The 23036-nt window shown below is 42.7% G+C and overlaps 1 protein-coding gene across 2 annotated transcripts; it reads left to right on the forward strand.

Annotated features, from left to right (window-relative positions):
• The first annotated feature begins 560 nt into the window (after positions 1-560).
• On the forward strand, positions 561-21987 carry LOC143665379 (uncharacterized). Of its 2 annotated transcripts, XR_013166923.1 has the most exons (5): positions 561-605; positions 7412-7660; positions 10245-10329; positions 11459-11575; positions 21907-21987. XR_013166923.1 is itself a non-coding variant. In XM_077138717.1 (4 exons), exons 2-4 carry the CDS (start codon positions 7514-7516, stop codon positions 10769-10771), a joined length of 375 nt encoding a protein of 124 aa, XP_076994832.1. In that variant the 5' UTR covers positions 561-605; positions 7412-7513; the 3' UTR covers positions 10772-10889. The 2 variants fall into 2 exon arrangements, 1 of the variants encoding a protein (XP_076994832.1); XM_077138717.1 differs by lacking the exons at positions 11459-11575; positions 21907-21987 and adding an exon at positions 10629-10889.
• The last annotated feature ends 1049 nt before the right edge of the window (positions 21988-23036 follow it).

Below are 23036 nucleotides of genomic sequence, written 5' to 3' on the forward strand. Positions count from 1 at the left end.
GTATTGAAGTCTCCATCCATTATTGTAGAGATGACTGCTTTTCCACTCAGTTTTGCCAGTGTTTGCTTCATGTATTTTTGGGCACCATGGTTAGGTGCTCTTTCTGTTTACTAAAGCTGCCAGAATGCAATATACCAGAAATGGATTGGCTTTTTCAAAGAGGATGTATTAAGTTACAAATTTAGTCTTAAAGCCATGAAAATGTCCGAAGTAAGGCAATGGCTCCCAGGTTTCTCTGTCACATGGGAAGACACATGGCAACATCAGCTGTCCTCTCCTGGCCTCAGGTTTCAAATGGCTCTCAGCTCCTGTTTCCAGTGTCTTTCACTTTAAGGTTCTGTGGTTCCTCACTTAGCTTCTCCGGGGCAGACTCTGAGTTTCATCTCTTAGTTTAGCATCTCCAAAGATCTGTGTCTTGGTTTCATCTGTTTGTTCTCTGTGTCAGCTCTGAGCTTGTTCTCTCTCCACCGGCTCTTTAAAGGATTCCAGTAAACTAATTAAGACCCACCTTGAATGGGTGGGATCACATCTCCATGGAAACAATCTAATAAAAAGGTTCCACCCACAATAACTCTGCACCCACAAGAATGGACTGAAAGATTGAGGTAAGTAACAGTTTCAAACCAGCCTATTTTGTCCAATTTTAGTAAAACTACCTCAGCTCTTTTTTGGTTACCGTTTGCTTGGAATATTGCTTTCCAACCTTTCACTGTCAACCAATGGATTTAAATTGAGTCTCTTGGAGATAGCACATAGTTGGAGCATACTTTTTTATCCATTCTGCCAATCTGTGCCTTTCGATTCTGGAATTTAATTTATTAACATTCAATGTTGGTACTCTAAGGGTAATACTAACTTCAACCAATTTATCCTTTGGTTTTTATATATTACATCTTATTCTTATCTCTCTTTCAACCCTTTTAGTTACCCTTACTGATAAACTGAATCTTCATTTCTACTATCTACTCCAAGTGTCTCTGTCCTGTCTTTTCATTTCAGCTGAAGAACTCCCTTTAGTAATTCTTATAAGGCAGGTCTCTTGTTGATGACCCCTCTCTGTGACTATTTTAAATTCTCCCTCATTTTTAAAGAACAGTTTTGCCATAAAAAGGATTTTTGGCTGACAGCTTTTCTTTTTTCAGTACTTTAAATATATCATACCACTGTCTTCTTGACTCCATGCTGTCTGTATTAGTTTGTAAACTGCTGGAATGCAATATACCAGAACTCAAATGACTTTTAAAAGGGGAAATATAATAAGTTACAAATTTACAGTCCTAAGCCTATAAAAATATCCAGACTAAGCTATCCAGGAAAAGATACCTTAATTCAGAAAGGCTGACAGTTCTGGAACACCTGTGTAAGCTGGGAAGTTGTATGACAGGCATCTGCTTGGCCCTTGCTCCTGGTCTCCATTGATTTCAGTCTCTGTTGCTGTGGAGGTTCCTCACTTTGCTTCTGTGGGGCTGGCTTTCAACTCTTGGCTTCCTCTGACTCTCTCCAGGTTCTGGCTTGCTTAACATCTCATGGTAATGTCTGCTGGGCTCCAAGTATCTCCAAACGTCTGTGTCTCTGTTCTCCAACTGTTGGTATTTGTGTCAGCTCTGCTCTCTCCAAAATGTTTCCTCTTCTAAAGAAGTTCAGTAAACTAATCAAGACCGAACCCAGGATGTGTGGAGTCACGTCTTCATCTAGTGAAAAGGTCACACCCACAGTTCGGCATACTACATCTCTGAGAAGATAATCTAATCAAAGTTTCCAGCCTATAGTATTGAATCAGGATTAAAAGAAATGGTTGCCCCCACAAGATTGGACCAGGATTAAAACATGGCTTTTCTGGGAATACATAACACTTTCAAACTGCCATATTCACCCTCTGGACCCCAAAAAAGACATGTTTTTTTCAACATACAAAATATATTCATTCTATCACAATATCATAAAAGCCTTAAACAATTTCAGTAACAATACAAATATGATACAAAGTCAAAACTGGTACAAAAACTCATCGATGTCAGCTACAGGCATGGTCTGTTCTAGAGCAAAAATTCTTCTCTGGCACTGGACCAGTGAAATGCAGAACAACTTATCTGCTACCAATATACAAAGAAGAGACAGTCATAGCAAACATGTTTCCATTTCCATAGGGAGAAATCCAAAGGTAAACAGGGGTCACTGCACCCAAACAGTTCTGAAAACCTGCAGGGCAAAATCCATTCTGTTTCAAAATCTGAGAGTCATTTATCCTCAGGGCTGTAGAAAGTGGCAATCTCACCCTTTCCAAGGGCCTGTGCAGCAGCCTTGCCCTCTCTCCAAATGCTGGGGTGTGTTGCAACACTGGGGTTCATTGTCGGGACCACCTTTTTCTCAGCTCCACCGTTTTCATTCATCAGGGCAGCACCCAGGATCTCTGCCATCTCTGGGGTATGCACTCAACCCCTGCAGAACAATGGGGTGCAGCCAGGCTCCCCCAAACCTTGATTTATGCCTTCCATCCTCTCTGAGGCCTGAAGTGGCACAACTCTTCTTGAGCAATGAAATGGATGGCCCACCCTCTGTTTCTAGGACAAACTCACTCTCTCCACATCTATGGATGGGCCTGTTCTCCTGGCCTGTGTTTTCCTGGCTCCAGACCTTAACTTCCATGGTTCTGCCTCTGAAGTCATTTTTACTCCAATTTGTCTCATTTTTGTCCCTTTTAGTCCAGACTGGCAGTGGTTCCATTTAAACAGATCCCACAACACTTTTGTTGGTTTCCTATTCAGGGATCATAACCATCAGACAATAGGACTTTCCACCAATCTATTCCAGAAAACTCAATCTCCAATCTTGGCTTTTTCTGAAATGGCTGACTGCTTTCATGTTTCAATAAATCCTCATGTGGGGCCCTATTCACTGGGCCTCACTTTCTGGAAGCCCAGTATTTTCCAGACTATCAATTTCTCTTTTCTTTGTACCCAAGGGTTCAGTTCTTACCTTATCTCTTCCCTCTCATATTTTACTATAAGCTGCAAGGAGCAGTCACACTGAATTCTCCACATTTAGTTTGGAAAATATCCAACTTCTCCAAGTTTATAACCCTCAAATTCTGCTAAATATCCTAGTTTATGACTCTCAGATTCTGCCTTCCATCCACAAAGAAAATCTTCCTTCCAGGTGGCAATGGCATGTGTCTCAGAGGTATCTTTAGAGTCTACATTTCTACCAACATACCAACATCCTTTTCAAAGCATTCTAGGCCTTCTCTCTCAAGCGCCTCACAACTCTTCCAAAATATTTCCCTTATCCATTTAGAAAGCTGGTCCAACATGTTTGATATTTGCATACCACAGCAGCACCCCGCTTCTCTGGTACCAAAATCTGTATTAGTTAGTAAGACGTCAGAATGCAATACACCAGAACTGGAACAACTTTTAAAAAGGGGAAATTAATAAGTTACAAATTTATAGTTCTAAGCCTACAAAAATATCCAGACTAAGGTATCCAGGGAAATATACCTTAATTCAAGAAAGGCTGATGGGTCAGGAATAGCTCTGTCAGCTGGGAAGCCACATGGCTGGCATCTGCTGGTCCCTTGTTCCTAGGCTCCATTGCTTTCAGCCTGTTTCTGTGGGGGTTCCTCAGTTTGCTTCTCTGGGGCTGGCTTTCACCTCTCGGCTTCCCTTGGCTCTCCACTGGCTTGCTTAACATCTCATGGTGACATCGGCTGGGCTCCAAGCATCTCCAAACATCTGTGTCTCTGTTCTACAAGTGTCGGTATCTGTGTTAGCTCTGCTCTCTCCAAAACGTTTCCTTTTCTAAAGGACTTCAGTAAACCAGTCAAGACCCACCTGGAAAGGGTGGAGTCACATCTCCATCTAATGAAAAGTTCACATCCACAGTTCGGCATGCCACATCTCCCTAGAGATAACCTAATAAAAAATTTCCACCTACAGTATTGAATATGGATTAAAATAAATGACTGCTCTCTCAAGTTTGGACCAGGATTAAAACATGGCTTTTCTGGGGTACATAATACTTTAAAACCAGCACAGTGTCTGATGAGAAATTGGCACTTATTCTTATTGTGGTTACCTTGCATGCAACAAATTATATTTCTCTTGCTACTTTCAGGATTCTCTCTGTATATTTGGCATTTGATATTTTGATTAATATGTGTTTTGCAGTAGAGCATTTATAGTTAGTTCATATTAGTGAAACCATACAATATCTGTCCTTTTGTTTCTGGCTTATTTCTCTCAGCCTAGTGTCCTGAAGTTTCATTCATGTTGTTGCATGCCTCATGACTTCATTATTTCCTATATCATATGCTACTATATTCCATCTTATGTATATACCACAGTTTGTCCTTCCATTCATTATTCAATGGGTAGTTGGTATGCCTCCATTCATTGGCAATCATAATTTATGCCACCATAAACATCGGTGTGCAAATGTCTATTTATGTCCCTGCTTCCTGTTCTTCCAAGTATATGTTAAGTATAGTAATGGGATTGCCAAATCATATGGCAATTTTATACTTAGCTTCCTGAGGGACTGCCACATTACCCTCCAGAGCCACTGAACAATTCTACATCACCACCAATAGTGAATAAGTATTCTTCTTTCTCCACATCTCCAACATTTGTAGTTTTCTGTTGTTTTTTTTTTTTGAACAGTTTTACTCACACATCATACAATCCATCCTAAGTATATAGTGGCTTCTGGTATAGCCAAATAGTTATGCATTCACCAACACAATCTATATGAGAAATCCCCATTTCTTCCAAAAAAGAAAGAAAAAAGCCCATATCCCTCCCTCTATTAGTAACATTTAGCTTTAGTATACAGTCTTTGTTGTAATTAATGAAATAATATTATAATGTTACTGTTAACTATAGATCTTAGTTTATGTTAATCATATTTTTCCCACATACAAAACCATTTTTAACACCTTGCAATAGTGACATATATTTGTTCTAGTTCATTTAAAACTTTCTTATACCTAATCCACGCACTTCCCAAAAAACAAGCAAAAACAAACAAACAAAATTCAACAAATGGTGCTGCAATAACAGATACTCACATGGAAAAATAAAGAACTGTGACCCTGCCATACAGCATATAAAACAAACAAACAAAAAACTTTCTTATATTTGTACAAAATCTGCACACACGCAAAAAAAAAGTCTTTTGATGGCTCCCTGAAGCTGTGCTTTCTTGGACTGCCCAGTAGATGGTGCCCTTCAGTAAACTGTTCCCTGTACTTTAAGGAGGTTCTATGTCTTTTAACCTCCACTGCCTCCACCCCTGTTAGGGGGCAGGGTTGAAAAATGGCTGTGGCCATTTTTCAATGGAGGATTGAAACAGTAGCTCAGAGCTGGGAACCAGCCATCCAAATTACTAATTAAAAGCCAAGATCAGTGCTTGGCTGTGCCTATCCCTGTTCTTAGGGAAGAGGATTTTTATGTCCCTTTCTGTCTGCCACAGCAAGCCAGGGGCAGGACCCCCAAGGCAGTCCAAAGCAAGACTGGGGAATGGGCACTGCAGCCATTGCAGAGTGAGCTATCCACATTTCTTTACCGCCTTCTCTCAGCTTCTTACTCCTTGCTTCTCTGGATATTGCATAGTGTTCTTCTGGCCTCCAGAACCCCAGAACAGTTGTTTCAGTTTATGCCTGTTTCCTAGCTGTTTTGGAGGCAGAAGTGAGTCCTGGAGCTCCCTACTACTACCTTCCGCATATGTTTTTATTTTATTTTATTTTTTTAAATACCAAAAAAACACCAATAAACACAAACATTCCTATTTTGATCATTCCATTCTACATATATAATCAGTAATTCACAATATCATCACATCGTTGCATATTCATCATCATGATCATTTCTTGGAACAATTGCATCTATTCAGAAAAAGAAATAAAACAAAAACAGAAAAAAAATTATACATACCACACCCCTTACCCCTCCCTTTCATTGATCACTAGCATTTCAAACTAATTTTATTTTAACATTTGTTCCCTCTATTATTTATTTTTTATTCCATATGTTCTACTCATCTGTTGACAAGATAGATAAAAGGAGCATCAGACACCAGATTTTACAATCACACAGTCACATTGTGAAAGCTCTATCATTATACAATCATCTTCAAGAAACATGGCTACTGGAACACAGCTCTACATTTTCAGGCAGTTCCCTTCAGCCTCTCCGTTACATCTTGAATAACAAGGTGATATCTACTTAATGCGTAAGAATAACCTCCAGGGTAACCTCTCAACTCTGTTTGGAATCTCTCAGCCATTGACACTTTGTCTCATTTCACTCTTCCCCCCTTTGGTCGAGAAGGTTTTCTCAATCCGTTGATGCTGAGTCTCAGCTCATTCTAGGATTTCTGTCCCACGTTGCCAGGAAAATCCACCCCCCTGGGAGTCATGTCCCACGTAGACAGGGGAAGGTGGTGAGTTTGTTTGTTGTGTTGGCTGGAGAAAGAGGCCACATCTGAGCAACGAAAGAGTTTCTCTTGGGGATGACTCTTAGGCCTAATTTCCTCATACGTTCTTGCATGGCTATCTGATTAATGAGTTTAAAATTATGTGGTGAAAGCCGAGATATACATTTAGGGTTGAAAAGGGGCTCTTTTGATGGCATCATCATTGAAGAGAGTCCTTATGTACCTGAGACTCGGCCATGGCCACTCTGGCAGTCGTCTGCAGTAACCTGCTGGTGGCCTGGCCATTTCCTCCAGGTCTGGTTGTGTACAAGGTTAACTGCATAGCTTTCTGCAGAGGACAGCTATTGAGAGCAGGAGGGAGGGTAAGGGGGCATGGAGGAGAGGGAGAAGGAAGGCTGCTCTCCCAGTACACAAACTTTTCCAGGTCCTGGAGGCAAGGGTTCCTGAGCAAGGCTAGATAATGTGTCAGAATCCTGAAAAGGTAAGCTCAGAGCATAGAAATTTCCCTTGTCCCAAAGGGATCACCAAGAGTTTATAATGCTGTGTCCATGTTGGGAGGAAACCTTAGTAGAGTTCGAGAGGACCCTGAAGAAGAGATTCACATTGAGTGAGAAAAGCACAAAGAGTAGGAGGGACTAGACTCCACAATCACACCATCTAGTTCCAGACTGATGGGACCTACTCCAAGGCAGGATTGGAGTGTGTCTGTCCAGCAAGCTGAGGTTTTCTGGGTGCTGCACCCACCACATGGCTTCCAGGGTTGGGAGTTTTGAGAAATGGAACTCCAGACCAGCAGTTTCTCACATATCTAATTTTCCAAATTAGTAAAATTTTTGAAAGGGGGATGGGACCTACATAGGATAATGCGATGGTTAAGTTCATGTGTCAACTTGGCCAGGTTTGGGGGTCCTGCTGTTTGGTCAAGCAAGCACTGGCCTGATTGTTACTGTGAGGATATTTCATGGTTCTAAACCAACAGCAAATCGACTGCATCCAGAGCGGATTACATCCACAATCCACTGAGCAGGCTGATTGGATAAGGGAAGTCTTATCCAATCAGTTGAAGGCCTTAAAAGGAGAAATGATGATTTCAGCAGTCAGAAAGAATTCCCATCACTACTTCAGCCAGTCAGCTTCTCCTGGGGAATTCATCAAGAACCTCCACCAGAGTTGTTCCCGGCTTGCAGCCTGCCCGGAGGAATTTGGACTTGCCCATCCTCACAGTTGTGTAAGTCAATTCTTATTTTTACAAAATAATAATATATACATTTCCTTTTGGTTCTATAGAACCCTAACTAATACATGTTGTCAATTTTTAATCTTGTAAAATGGCAGATTAACTAAAAAAAATCATATTTTCTATCATCATTACTTTTCATTAAAGGAGTTTTTACCGGAAATAAGAAACAAGAGCATAAGCTCAGTATAAAGAACAGTCTCCTCCCTTCCCAAAATTAGTTGGCAATCTCACACCATCAATACATGTATAAATAATTGTCCTTATTTTTCCCATTTCACTTTAGACTGGTGAAAATTTCATCATGAATGAGTCACCACACCCACCTTCCCTCTTGCGAGGTGCACACTGCTGCCAGACTAGTGATAAAAGATAGACTATTTCCAGGGTTCCTTGAAGAGCCAAAAGGCAGACTACTCCCCCATCCCAAATGGAGCCTGACATCATTATGCGGTGGTGGGTGGAGCAGTGAGGGAAGTGGGCAAGAGGGAAATGCTGGAAGCTCCACCTGCCATGATGAAGTATCAGGGTGTGGTTGAGAGGTAGCTCATCCTGGGTGCTTGCCTGAAACAGCCTAATACAGCCCACACGTTGCTCTTTTCTATCCCACCTACTCCCCAATTTTCTCTTAACCGTCTCCCCTCTTCTTCCTGCTCCTATCAGCACGATGATTCATAGAACAGGACTCATGCCAAACACATAGTGATTTTTAAAAAATCCTCCACCATCTTGGTCCTTGATTTAAATTCAGACATTAAGGAATGTATAACCTTTTTGGAGAGAAGGATAAGCCAAAAGTATTTTCTGTGGTTGCAGAGCATGCAACTTCTATTCATCATCTTCATGCTTCTGTTATGCGGTGCAGTCCTAACCCCAGAATGGGTGCTGCAAACACAAAATAATTTAGCCTCTGAAGGGATTACTTCAACCCATAGCTCAGTTCTTATTAGCAGATGGGAGAAGCTGAAAATGCTAATAGAGAGATAATTGGAATAGATTGGGACGCTCACTGATATTTGCAGGTGTTGAAATGTGAACAATGTAATCATTTAAATGTAAAGAAACTGCTAAATAACTTCTGCTCCAGGGCTGAGTGGAGAAAGCTGGGAAAGCTTCCTCTAAGCTGTAGCTGGAGGGAGTCTGGGAGGTTTGGTTTGTCTGTGGAAGGCAATGCAAGCTCGCTTAGGTTTGTCCAGGAGAGCAGTTTGGGGTCCAATTTGAATAAAAAGATAGCCTCCTCAGCACTTTAGTGAGCTTAATTTAACACAACTCTTGGGGATAAACTCTTCTTTCCTCCCTCCCTCCCCTCCTACCTTCCTCATTTCCTTCCTTCCTTCTTTCCTTCCTTCCTTCCTCCCTTCCTCCCTCCCTCCCTCCCTTCCTTCCTTCCTCCATCCCTCTCTCCCTCCCTTCCATCAAAATTAACACCAAAGGTTCACTTCCTTTAAAAATGGAAACACTTTAAGTCTTTTTACCAGCAACCTCAAATTAAAGTAACATAATTGGCAGTCTTTCCCGTCCCACTCAGGCCCAGTTTGTTGTTTTAAAACCCAGTTTGCTTCTTTAGAGGCCAGGAGGCATGAATGCAAATCACTTTTTGAGTTTCCCCATCACTATTCCAAGGTACCATGTGATGCAAGGAACATAATCCCAAATCCAGGCCTGGGGGCTGGGGCTGAGTGTGAGAGATGAGCATTAGGGGTCTCTGGCTGGCACTGGAGGGGACAGAACTGCGTTGCCAGGTTGGTCAGGCAGCAGTGGATGTTGAGCTGCTTGAGGCGAGGTCTGGGTTAGGTAAGATACCAGTGATCTTTCAGAAATGCTGAAATATTCCTGAAAATATAGCAAGATGGAGAAAACCATATTTACCAGAACTCCTTTCACGAAGTGATTGGGGAAAGTTCATTTGATAAATTGCTTAGGGGGACAGGGAAGGCTTTGAGAGCTATTAGGCTTGTTAAAGTAAATGTTATGTGGGACCGCTGTCTGCTTGAGCAAAGGATGGGAGTTGGGGTCAGAACTGCCTTAGAGGAGAGACAGAATGCCTCTATTCAGTCCCAAACCGAGTTCGTTCAAAGCACAAACTGGTGCTGCTATGAGACCGAAAAACACGCCTGGCGCAGAAGCAGACATACATTTATAAGGACTTAGGAAGAGAATTTCTCCAGTGGTAGTGGTCTGGAGAGACAGTGCCCCACAGAGGGGCAGGGAGTACAGGGGGCAATATATACGTGATTTTAGAATGAAGACATTCCGTATGGTATGAGGACATCAGGCCTCTAGTATAATCATTAAAGGGGCTTCATAGTATAATCTCTATACATAGAGATTATACTGGCGCTTTGCGAAGATTAATGTTGAAGACTAAGATACCATCAGCACTGTTTTACCTCCGTGACCACATTCTTTTCCCTCCAGGGAAGTTGTTTTCTTTCTTGACCTTTGTCCTGGTGAAGCTGATGTTCCATGCCCGGGGCTCCATTCCTGTTTAGGAGGCGCCCAGGTGCTGGGCGCCCAGAGCCTCCACATCACCCCTGCCGCATGCAGCTGCTAATTCCTCCTCGTCCTCAAACAGGTGTTGAATACATCCCTCACTGGCGTGAAGAGATTCCGAACTTCTCAGGACACCCACAGGGCTGCGAGGCCCAGCCTGGTGATGGGTGAGTCCCTGGGCTGGCTGTTGAGTTGAAGGGAGGGTAAGGGACTGTGCCACGTCAGAACGAGCCCCCGGACACAGGAAAGGAACAGCAGTCCCGGGGGCAGAGGAGCAGACTACCAGATCAGAGCCGCGTGCCCATGTCCAGACCACACGGGCCTGAGACTCCCCTTTCGGCAGGGAGACGCATTCCCAGGTCTTTAACCCATGCGTGGGCACAATTCCTCCAAGACTGTGATGTTCCTGTTAGCTAAAGTAGATTCTGGTAGACCGAGCCTGAAACTCTTCGTTATTCCTCCCCAGAGCTCTGTCTGGACCCCCAGGGCCTGGCCCCAGGAGGAGGGTGGCGCCGGGTAACGGTAGTCCGCAGTCCCTGCAAAGGTTTCCTCGATGACAAAGCACCATCCTGCTCACCCAACAACGCCCGATTGCCTGAGCTGGGATGACTCGGTCCTTGAGTTCACATCAGGCAAGGAGCAGGGAGGTAAAGAGTTCATGACCATGCCGTGCGGTAGGTGCTATGACACGGGACATACTCTATGGACAGCAGCAGCTGTGCCACCCTCCACCTGGAATGAATGTTTAAATGAATTGGATTTGAGTTCGGAAGAGGTTCTTGTCCCCAAAAACCTGGGTAAGGAGTGGAATAACAGGAGGTGGAAGACAAGGGAAGGGAAAGGAAAGATCTTTTGGAGAAAGAGGTCAGAGTCAGAGTGTGGTGGGCTTTAAGGGCACATGGCTAGAGGATCTAGTCTTTGCCTGATAAGTGAATCATTACATACTCTTACTCTTTGAAGACAAAAGCTGTGCACCTTTTGCATCCCTCATAATATGGGTATTATCCCAGCATAATGTGGGTATGTGGAGACTGTCAATTATCTTTCAGTAGCCACTCTCTTCCACTCTCTCTTTCATTAACGGGACCAAATTTCCACCACGCACCTGGGCACCCAGCTGGAGACTACATTTCCTAGCCTCCTTGCCAACTAGTGGTGGCCATGCAGCTAGTCATGGCCAGTTGTGAGAGGAATGTCCAGGTCAGATCCTTGCAAGGGAAGCTGCTCACCTTCTTCTCTTCCTTCTTGTGGCCAGAACACAGATGTAGTGGGACTGAGCCAACTTCGATCCTATAGGTGATGCCGATACTCCAAGGAACAGTAGAGCAGCAAGTGAAAGGGAACTACATCCTTGAGAGACCTCAAGGAACAGAGCTGCCCACCTAGCTTGGACCACCCTGTATTTCCAGACAGGTATGGGAAAGAAATGAACTTCTATTATATTTTGGGTCACAGTATTTTGGGGTCTCTATTACAGCTATTTAACTTGTACTCTAACTATTCACTGGCACTCAATGCCCACATGTTCTACTATGTTATTTTTTGAAATTCCTGAAGAAAAAGTGAATAAATAGCGAATGGGAACGACCCTATAATAGAAGGGAAGTGGTGGTGGTGGGGTAGTGTTTTAAACCTCACTGGCCCACTACAGTGGAAGTAAATAGAAGATTTCATTCATCCCTGATGGATGTAGAGAATGCACTCTTGGGCTGCACTGAGAACTGGCCAAAACACAGTGGCAAAAAGGGAGGCCCCCAGGGCTAAGGAAGGAGAACTCTTGTGACCCAGGCTGTGTAGCAGCCCAGCCAGTGACAGGATTTCTGAGTGCTTTACAGCCGAAGAACTTGAGCTATGCTGACACTTTGCTTTAAAAAAGTAGCTCCTGGACTCAGCACTCTCTCAAATCTCCTGGGCTTGAGCTAGGAAGCAAGGCCCCAGAGCACCCTTCTCATCCATCTCAGACCCTCAGATGCTCCCCAAGCCACAAAGCACTCTTCATGGATTTCAGAGACCAGTGATCACAGGGGAAATTAGCTTTTCTTAGCGTGAAGCCAGTTGTGAGCAGGACCAAATGCACAGGGAGGCTCCTGATTGTCGGCAGATGTCTGAATGGCACCCAGCTGGCAGGCCTGTTCTTGCTTTCAAATGCGGTTTCCATTCCAGTGGTGTGTGAGATGAGGGGACCCTTTTCCATGGAATCGAGGGCAACATGCCGAGAGCACGACTGGAGCTATTTTCCTGATTGGGTAACACCTCTCCTTCTGGTCATTAGCAGCAGGCATTCGAGCTCATGTGTTTTGGTTTCCAAGAACATTGAGTGTTACCCTTTGCTGGAGAAAAGTGCTTTGTTCTCTCGCTGGTTTCTCACCCCCAGCACTGTGGGCTCTTTCTTGCCCAGGCTTTCCTAAGTCCCCAAGAACTTCAGGAAATCCCAATAGACTCTCAGCTTTGTTCTTGTCCAGGGAAGGCTCAGGGAGAAAGCTGCCTGTCCTGCTCCTAGCTCTTGAGCTTCCAGAACTTAGCATTTCCAAAAGGGGAGACTTGGTTCACTTCTAAAATCCTGTCCCCTTACCTCATCCTTTTCCATTTCTGTCAGTGGCGTCACCATCTGCTCTGTTGATCAAGCCCCGAACCCTTGTTTCCTTTTCCTCACCTCCCGCTTCAACAAGTCCTGTCAATTCTCCCTTCAAAAATATCTGGATGAGATTGCCTATTTTCCATCCCCACAGTCACTGCCATCTCTTTCAACCTCTAGCAAGTTCACCCTACCAACCCCACTTTCTCCTCTACAGTCCATTCTCTTAGACAGTAGCAAGAATGATTCTCTTAAAACTGTGTACTGCTCTGCACGAAATGTCTAAGCCTCTGCGTGAGCTGACCCTTCTCTCCAGCTCTATCTCTGCAACCTTCACTCTGGTCCACTCGCACTGCATGCCTCTCCTCTCCTCCACACACTGCCCCCTCTCAGGATCTTTCTTGGTCTGAAATAGCCCTACCTTTCACATAACTGACCTCTCATTTTCCAGGTCACATCCAAAATCTCCTCTTCTCAATGAAGTCCCTGATCACTCTATCTAAATGGGATTGCCCCAGCCTTCTGTCTTCCTAGTTTGTTTCTTTCACAGCAGCTTTTAATTATTTGCTTTATTCCTTGTTCATTGCCTATCTCACCATTTGCTATAAGCTCTTGTTCGTTATATGTTCCTAGCGCCTGGCACAAAGTGATGCTCTACAGATAATTTGTGAGCTAACTCAGAGATGGGTGCTTTAATAGATGGATCATCTTCTTGGGCTTCACAGGACCAGACAATTTCTTGTAAAGGCCACTCATAAACTCAGGTGGACCTCAAATCAGTCCAGTACAATTCAATTTGGTAAATATTTATGGAGTGCCTACCATGTGCTAGTCCCTAAAGATAAATGATGGCTAAGACAGACAAGGAGCTACAGTAAAGATGGGAGGGAAAAAATTAAATATGCAATTACAACAGTGTGAGATATAATTATAAAAGAGACTTGGAAGGTGCTGTCAGAGCACATAAAAGAACATCTGCATGTAGTCTAGGGAGTTGACAGAGAGGACAGGCAGCCCTTCTGACACTACGATGGCACTTTTTCAGATCTTCTTTAGGGTTCTAGAAGGTGGAATCATGAAAATCTGATTCTGACAAGAGTAACTACCATTTTTTGAGCACTGACTATCAACCAGGTCTTTGTCCTATGTATTTTACATACGATCTCTCTTATCCTTACAACAAACCTGCCAGCAAGGTATGACTATTACCAGGCTACAAATGAGGAACTAGAGAACTAAGTTCTATGCCCAAAGCTACTGTTTAGGCATAGATTCCCTGGGAAGTGGATTGTGAGGTGGAGATTTGTGTCCAGGTGGTTTTACTAGGGGGTGTTCTCAAAAACAATACCTGTGATGGAGTGAGGAAAGCCAGATTCAGTTGAAGGACTAGTTGAACAGTGAAGCAGGTGCAGCAGTAGCCTCAGCTGATAGCATGAATGGCTCCGGAGCTGGCACGGTCTCTCAGAGTTGTCTTGAGTTGGGGCAACAGGGTTGGAGTTTATGCCCCCAAATCAACCAGTCACGGGATATGGGCTGATCCTGGGATGGGGGTATAATCTTCAGTGAGGTAGCAGCTCCCTTCATCTGAGTGTAATCTCTGGAAAGGGGCTTGGTTGTTAACCATTATCGCCGGGTGAATGAGTTGTCCTGACACAACTTCCGCTGTAGCCTCACGGCTCTTAAATGGCAGCGTCCACTTCCAATGTTCAAGTTTCCTTGACCACTCCTTTTCTCTATCATCATTCTTTGGTGAAATCATTGCATCTCATGGTTTTAAATACCACTTACATGATTCCAAATTTATATCCTCAGTCCAGCCCCCTCTCATGTGCTGTAGGCTCATATGTAACTGTAAATTTATCATCTCCACTTCGTGTGTCCAAAAAATGAACGCCTGATCCATACCCTCCCCACAAAACCAGTTCCTCATACAGCATTCCCATCCCTGTTAATGGCACCTCTATTCTTCCAGTTGCTCCAGCCAGAAACGTTGGAGTTGGACTCTTGCCTCCCCCAACTCTATCTTTGCAAGAGTGCCTGCATGTCCTCTGACATATGTATCTAGTAAATTTTCTGCCTGCTTATTCTATGTTGTGCTGTTCCCTTGAATTCTATCTCTGCATGGCCAAGACCCTGAAAGCCAGAATCTGGCAAAAAAGATTTGGTTCAAAAACCACAGAGTGAAACAGAGAAGATGGGGATTTGGATGCTCCTTACAAAAAGGTTAAAACCAGAAACAGAGCAGGCCTCAGCCTTTCACTCAACCATATCTACCCATAGAAGCCAGAAGGCTCCAGACACCAACCATGAGATCTCACACAAGTATCTTAGGCCAACCCTCTGAGAGGAACCAAATCTCTGATATTGCTACCACAGAAGAACTGACTAAACCAACAGACACTCCACAACCAAGAATTCAAAAATGTTTTCTGAACCGAAGAGATCAGTACTCAGGGCAGAGCCAAAGGGAACCCATAAATTCCTTGGGAGATAGCCCAAGTGGGAGGCCAGAGTTGACTCTTCAGCAGCACCGCATGGACCTGTCCACTCTCCCAAGCGGGTCTCATCATTTTCTTCCCCCTTCTGCAAGAACCAAACATTTCTCATTACTATTCCTCCAACCGATGCGTCCTTTGTTACTTGGCAACCAGGTGGGGTCTGTGAGGGCTGAGAATCATGTATCACCATGGTTCAGCCCACAAAGGCTTTACAGGGAAGGGAGAACTCTGACACTCCCTTATCGCCTGTGAATCACTTGACAATTCCACCGACTCTGGGCAGGAACATCTCAGATCCACAGACTTCTTTTTGGCCCCAGTACCAAGGGACGTGCCAGAATCACAATAAGCACACTGGCAAGGAGAGCTGTTAAAGGACTCCTCTCAGCCTGAAGCTTGAGCCTGAAAAAGAGCAGATGCCTTTCATATTTTACGTTATGCAATGGTGAGATGAGGCACGCCTGGTTCTGATTGCAGAATGGGAACCTCCCAACGGGACATTGGAGCAGGTCGGACACTCTGACGCAGCCCTGTAGCCTAATCAACTCAGCAGTCATACCATCGGCTTGACCAACAGCACCAGCAGTATGTGGACACCTCAAGGCTTTGGGATGAACCCTTCATCTACATATTTTCAGTTAGCAGTTACAATCTCTTATAAATCCAGATACTCAGGAAGAGGGTCATGTCAACCCCAGCCACCTCTCAGTGATGCAGAATTTCAGTACTGTTCCACATGCTGCAAAACTCACCAGGGGCTCAATTTTAGGAGACAGGTGTCCTTCTCATGTCTCTAGGCCAGACCTCCTTTCCTTTGGTGTAGAATCTGCAAGATTTAAAGATGATGAACATTGAGGACATCACGCTCAGAACGCAGACTGATTCAGACACAAGAGTAAACCACTTTGGAACAAAATGGAGGTGTTTGCCTCATCTTCTGGGCAGTAAGGGATCCATTGGAACCTCCATCCTGCCTCTGAAAGCATCACAAGCACCAGGTAGTGGGTACATTTGCTGAATCCTTGATATGAAAGCATTTTCACGACAATTACGCCCTCTTCTCTTCAGTCATCATGCCATCAGCAGTCTGGACAAAACAAGAGCTATCCCAGATGCAAGTGAAGAGAACAGATTTTAGAGGAACTTCTCCGCATTTCTTGACTTTTGGAAAGATGGGAGGTTGAACTTGAAAGTAGTTTGACATGTAAAAATAAGGGGAGCAATATTTCTTGATAATGAGGTTAATAAGTGAACTTTCCCCCTCATTTCTAAAGGTTTGAACTGGAACTAGAAACCACCTAAGTATTCATCAAAAAGGGATGATTAAGCAGGTCATCATATATCTGTATTACAGAGGACTCTTCTCAAATGAATGTACTTTTTTCCTGGCCCTTTAAAATATACAGAAAATTACAAGGAAAATTATAATAGCCCACCTCGCAATTGCAAATACAGAATACTGATAATAGTTTCACATTTTTAGCTTGTTGATAAATATATTTACCTATATATATACACACACACAGAATTTATATATTTACATATATATATATACACATAGAATTCCCTATTTTATTAAAAATAAGTTTTATGTAATCTTAGAAATTCTGGGACAATCATCTTTCTACACAGTCTCCTTTCTTTTGAAGTGGTACTTTCTAAAATCTTTGCTCAGATGTCACCTGCTATGATGGTTTAGGCTGTACGGACCCCAAAAAATCATGTTCTTAAAGCTAATCCATTCCTGCGGGTATAAACCTATCATGGGTGGGACCTTTTGATTAGGTTATTTCAGTTGAGTTGTATCCCAGAGGGTCTTAATCCTCTTACTGGCGTCCTTTATAAGAGGATGAAATAGAGAGAAAGCACAAAAGCTGAGAGAGGACGCACACAGAAGCCAAGAAAGAAACCCACAGATGGAGAAGCCAGAAGCAGAAAGCAACAAAACCCAGGGGAGAAGGAAGAGACCAGCAGAACTCTGCCATTTACCTTGCCATGTGTCAGAGAAACTGAAGATCTCTTAGCTGGTCTTGGGAAGAAAGCATTGCCTGTTGAAGCCTTGATTTGGACATTTTCATGGCCTTAGAACTGTAAGCTTATATGTTAATAAGCCCCCACTGCAGGGTGGGCCACGGTGGCTCTTCAGGCACAGTTCTCGCCTGTCATGCCGGTGCCTGCCCATGCAAAAAAAAAAAAACCCCACTGTAAAAACCAACCCATTTTTGGCAACTTTAGCAAGCAAACACACCTGCTCAGTTTGGCTCTCCTGACCACACTATTTAAATTGCATTCTCCATGCCCCCTCTTCTTAATTTTATCTCTAGCACCTACCACCTTCTAACATACTAGGTGGTTTGATCATTTTATTTATTATCTGTCTCCTCCCACTAAAATGTAATCACATGAAGGCAGGGATTTTTCTGTTTTGTTCACCATTGTCTCCATGGGACCTAGGACGGTGCTTGGCACATGATAGACATTCAGCAAATATTTGTTGACTGAATGAGTGGAGCAGTAGAGAGGGTATTCAGAAGCAGGTCTGTCAGGTTCCAAAAGTATGTTCTTGCCTCCACACCACAACACATTTTTTGTGTGTGTAATCTAACTCCTTCAAGACAGACCCAATGCCAGCAAAGCCAAAAAGCAAATCTTGGCCCTGCATGGGACTACTCCAGTGTGGCTGGACTCTACGTGTCAGAAGTCATTCCAGCTGGGACTTGTTAGCTGGGCCAAAGCATTTCTTGGGGTGCTTGGTAGGCAAAAATCTGGCCTTTAGCCCCCCAGTGACTGGAAAGTGATGGTGTCAGGGCTTCTGGAGCCTTGCCTGAGTGAGACAGGTGTGAGTTTTTAACTTGCTCAGTGATTTATAAGACCTTCTGTGGTTGTTTAGGGTTCACTGCTGAGGTGGGGAAACCTGAGCTGCACACTTACGGAATTGTCATCAGGCATTTTCGTTAAAACAGGCCCGCGTCTGCCTGACTGCTCAGGCTCTTTACCACCTTATACATATTCTGCTGCTATTCAGAATTTGTTGTCTAAGGAAATCTGGGGAAAAGGAGTTTGGCCACATTTAATTTAATGAGGACAACATGTACCTGGGCCCTTCATTATTTTTTTTTCCTTCATTATTTTTAAAGGGGAATTTTAAATAGCCAGAACCAGGATGAGGGCAGAGGTAAGGGTTTTTTTTTTTTTTAATATTTAAAAAAAATTTATATATTAATTTAAAAATTAAGACACAAAATAAAACATCAACATACATAATCAGTAATTCACAATATCATCACTTAGTTGCATATTCATCATTTCTTAGAACATTTGCATCAATTCAGAAAAAGAAATAAAAAGACAATAGAAAAAGAAAGAAAATGAAAACAGAAAAGAAAAAAAAAAGATTATACCTACCATACCCCTTACCACTCGCTTTCATTGATCACTAGCATTTCAAACGATATTTATTTTAGCATTTATTTCCCCTATTATTTATTTTTATTCCATATGTTGTACTTGTTTGTTGAAAAGGTAGATAAAAGGAGCACCAGACACAAGGTTTTCACAATCACACAGTCACATTGTGAAAGTTATATCATTATTCAATCATCCTCAAGAAACATGACTACTGGAACACAGCTCTACGTTTTCAGGCAGTTCCCTCCAGCCTATCCATTACATCTTGGATAACAAGGTGATACCTACTTAATGCGTAAGAATAACCTCCAGGATAACCTCTCCCCTCTGTTTGGAATCTCTCAGCCATTGATACTCTGTCTCATTTCACTCTTCCCCCTTTTGGACGAGAAGGTTTTCTCAATCCCTTGATGCTAAGTCTCAACTCATTCTAGGGTTTTTCTCAATCCCTTGATGCTGAGTCTCAGCTCATTCTAGGATATTTGTCCCACATTGCCAGGAAGGTCCACACCCCTGGGAGTCATGTCCCATGTAGACAGGGGGAGGGTGGTAAGATTGCTTGTTGTGTTGGCTGGAGAGAGAAGCCATATCTGAGCAACAAAAGAGGCTCTCTTGGGGGTGACTCTTAGACCTAAGTTTTAAGTAGACTTGACCTATCCTTTGTAGGGTTACGTTTCATATGAACAAACCCCAAGAGTGGGGGCTCAGCCTATAGCTTTGGTTGTCCCCACTGCTTGTGAGAATATCAAGAATTCAACTTGGGGAAGTTGAATTTCTCCCCGTTCTCACCATTCCCCGAAGGGGGCTTTGCAAATACTTTTCCACTCACTGATGGAATCACTCTGGGATTCATTGGGGCATCACTGTGGACAAACCAACAAAATCTCATGTCCTACCTGAGATTCCAAGTACTTATGGTGTTCAATCAAATTAGTCTTGGCTTTTTAACAGGTAGTTAGATGACCTTGAACAAATGATTCATTCTCTCTGTTACCTACTATACAGTGAGCGGAACATTGCCCTGACTGGTACTTTAGGCTAATTAGCACTGGGTACCAATTAGCACGGGGTCCTTTCACATGGATTGTGTTGGCCCTACATGGTCATTTGTTTGTTTTAATTGGAATCTGAATACCTCTAGATGGGGCTTGTATCAATTTTACTGGTCTGCACCACTCCTTGTTGTCTTACTCCTCACCTCAGTCTCTGTAACTCATCTGTGTTATATGCCACTTGGAGACTGTTTCTTTTTAATGGCTAGAATCTAATGATTGTAAGAAATATAATTCTTCCTATGAAAAACAGTGCTACCCACTGGGGACAGTGGGGGAGGAAGGCTTTAGCTTTTGAATTCTATGATGAAGAAACAGTTTATATGCTCAATATAAACTCTGTTATAATGTAAGCTCTATTAATTATATTGAAATTCATTTTTTAAAGTTCAGACTTTATTCTTACATGATCTTAGAATTTAATGGAATCATTCCTAATGATGTAAAAGAAATGGAAGAAACTTCCTACAATAAGAGGGCCCTGAGATGAGAGGCTATGCACAAAAATGCTAAAAGCACTAGATACAGTATAAACATTAAGATAAATTAATTTAAGCCCCACCCTGACGAACACGACAGAGTAAGAAGCTTCAGGGTTCCATCCCCCAACAGAAGCTTTGAACAACCAGAAAGAATTGGTGCAAATATCTTTCTTGAAGTCCCAGAAAACAGTTAAAGAATTGCAGTAATAGAAGAAGCACAGAATCAAGAAAAAGTCTACCTAAAAGCAGTAGAATCTCCTGGTGCCCTGACTGACACTTCCCTTTTTGCTCAATGGCTTGGTTCAGAGTCAGTGCACATTCCCAGGGACAGATCCCTGCTCCTGGTTCCAAAGGAAGCAGAGTAACCTTTGTGTACTTACATGTATATCTGACCCAATCTTCTGGTGGTGACTGAGGCACTGTCCTAGAATTTGCCTTGCATGTACAAGGCAGCTCACAGAACTCTCCTGCAGATCACTGTGGAATAACAGCCAAGTGGCTGCCTAGGGAAAAGAATTGGTGACTGTAGGGTATACAGTGTAGTGCCAAGAACCATGAGAAAACTTTTATAGAGAAGACATTTGTATCTGTGTAAATGGGAGAATTCCTAGGGCCAGATGTTCATGCCCAAGAAAAGACAAATGCAGAGAGGATCAGGGAGGTCCCTACACTTTGGCCTTGAGCTGTTCTCTAAACTCATTATAGGGATGAGCGCTGAAGGAGTATACTCATACTGGTCAATCTGCGAAGACTGAGAAAGGTGGTTTCTTTTTTGTTAGTTCCTGACATTCAAGGAAATCTCTGTCATTACAATAATTGGATACAACCTTAAGGAACAGACACCTCACAGTCTAAATTGCAGCAATAACACATTAAAATATCAAAATGTCCAGGTTTCAATGAAAGATTACAAAACAGACAAACAAACAGGAAGTTATGGCCCAGGCAAAGGAGATGATTAACGCACTAGAAACCATTAATGAAGAGGGTCAGACCTGGGATATACCAGATAAAGACTTTTTAAAAATCGCTTCCAAATATGTTCAAAGAGCTAAAGGAAAACATAGACAAAGAACTGAACAAAGTCAAGAAAATGATAGATGAGCACAAAAGAGAATATCAATAGAGAGGTGGAAATTATGAAAAGGAATCAAATGGAGCTGAGGACCACAATAACAGAAATTTAAAATTCCCTAGAGGGGTTTAACAGCAGATTGGGGCTGGCAGAATAAAGAATCAGTGAAACTGAAGACAAGGCCATTGAAATTCTCCAGACTGAAGAGCATATGAAAGAAAGAATGAAGAAAGGTGGACAATGCCTGTGGAACCTATGAAACACCAACAAATACAACAGTGCATTCACTGTGAGAGTCCCTCAGGAGAAGACAATGTGGGACAGAGACAATATTCAAAGAAATAATGGCTAAAAATGTCCCAAATTTAACAAAAGACATGAATATACACATTTAAGTTGCTGAACAAATTCCAAACAGAATAAGCCCAAATAGCCCAAATATTATAATCAAACTGTCAAATACCAAAGATAAAGAGAAGTCTAAAAGCTGCAAGAGAGAAGCAATGTGTCACATGTAAGGGAAACTTGGTCCAATTAAGACCTGATTTCTCATTGGAAACCATGGAGGTAAGATGCAGTGGGTGATATATTTAAAGTGCTAAAAACAAGAAATTGCCAACCAAGAATTCTATATTCAACAATACTGTCTTTCAGAAATGAGGGAGAGATGAAGACATTCTTAGATAAACAAAAGCTGAGGGAGTTCATCACTATTATATCAGCCCTATAAGAGACACTAAAGAGAGTTTTATGGGTTGAAAGTAAAGGACACTAGATAATAAATCAAGTCATCATGAAGAAAAAAGATCTCAGGTAAGCGTAATGACATGGGTAAGTATAAATGCCCCAGTACTATTGTGTTTTTGGTTTGTAACTCCACTTTTTACTTCCCACAGGATCTAAAAGGCAAATGCATAAAATGTAATGATAGATCAGTGGTTTGGGATTCATGATGTATAAGCACCTAATTTATGACAAGAACTACATAAAGGTGGGAGGACAGAGGGTATGGGAACATTGTATATACTAGTGAAGTTAAGGTGATATTAAAGGAAACCAGATTGCTATATTTTAGGATGTTAAATGCTAGCCCTATGGTAACTGTTTTAGTTTATAAGCTGCCAGAATGCAATATACCAGAACTGGAATGACTTTTAAAAAGGGGGATTAAATAAGTTATAAGTTTACAGTTCTTAGCCTATAAAAATGTCCAAACTACGGCATCCAGGAAAGGATACCTTAATTCAAGAAAGACTGATGGATCTTGAACTCTTCTGTCAGCTGGAAAGTCATGTAGCTGGCATCTGCAGGGTCCTTGTTCCTAGGCTCCATTGCTTTCAGCCTCTGTTTCTGTGGGGGTTCCTCACTTTGCTTCTCTGGGGCTTGCTTTCATCTCTTGGCTCCCCTTGGCTCTCTCCAGGTTCTGGCTTGCTTAACATCTTATGGCAATGTCTGCTGGGCTCCAAGCATCTTCATGAATCTATGTCTCTGTTCTCCAAATGTCAGCATCTGTGTCAGCTCTGCTTTGAAATTTCTGTCAGCTCTGTCATTTCTGAGGTTTCTCCAAATGTTTCCCCTTTTAAAGACTCCAGTAAACCAATCAAGACCCACATGGAATGGACAGGTCACTCCCATAACTGGGCATGTCACATCTGCGTAGATAATCTAATCAAAGTTTCCAACCTACTGTGTTGAATCAGGATTGAAGCATGGCTTTTCTGGGGCACATAATAGATTCAAACTGGTACAGTAACTACAAGGAATATACTGAAGAATATGCAAGA

Source organism: Tamandua tetradactyla, chromosome 21 (genome assembly GCF_023851605.1).
Source record: "Tamandua tetradactyla isolate mTamTet1 chromosome 21, mTamTet1.pri, whole genome shotgun sequence".
In the NCBI taxonomy this organism is placed as follows: Eukaryota; Metazoa; Chordata; class Mammalia; order Pilosa; family Myrmecophagidae; genus Tamandua; species Tamandua tetradactyla.

Coding starts and splice junctions, on each gene's coding strand:
- LOC143665379 (XM_077138717.1), top strand. CDS start 7,514: ATGATGATTTCAGCAGTCAGAAAGAATTCCCATCACTACTTCAGCCAG. Junction 7,661..10,244: donor TTGCCCATCCTCACAGTTGT/GTAAGTCAATTC, acceptor GTCCTCAAACAG/GTGTTGAATACATCCCTCAC. Junction 10,330..10,628: donor GAGGCCCAGCCTGGTGATGG/GTGAGTCCCTGG, acceptor ATTCCTCCCCAG/AGCTCTGTCTGGACCCCCAG.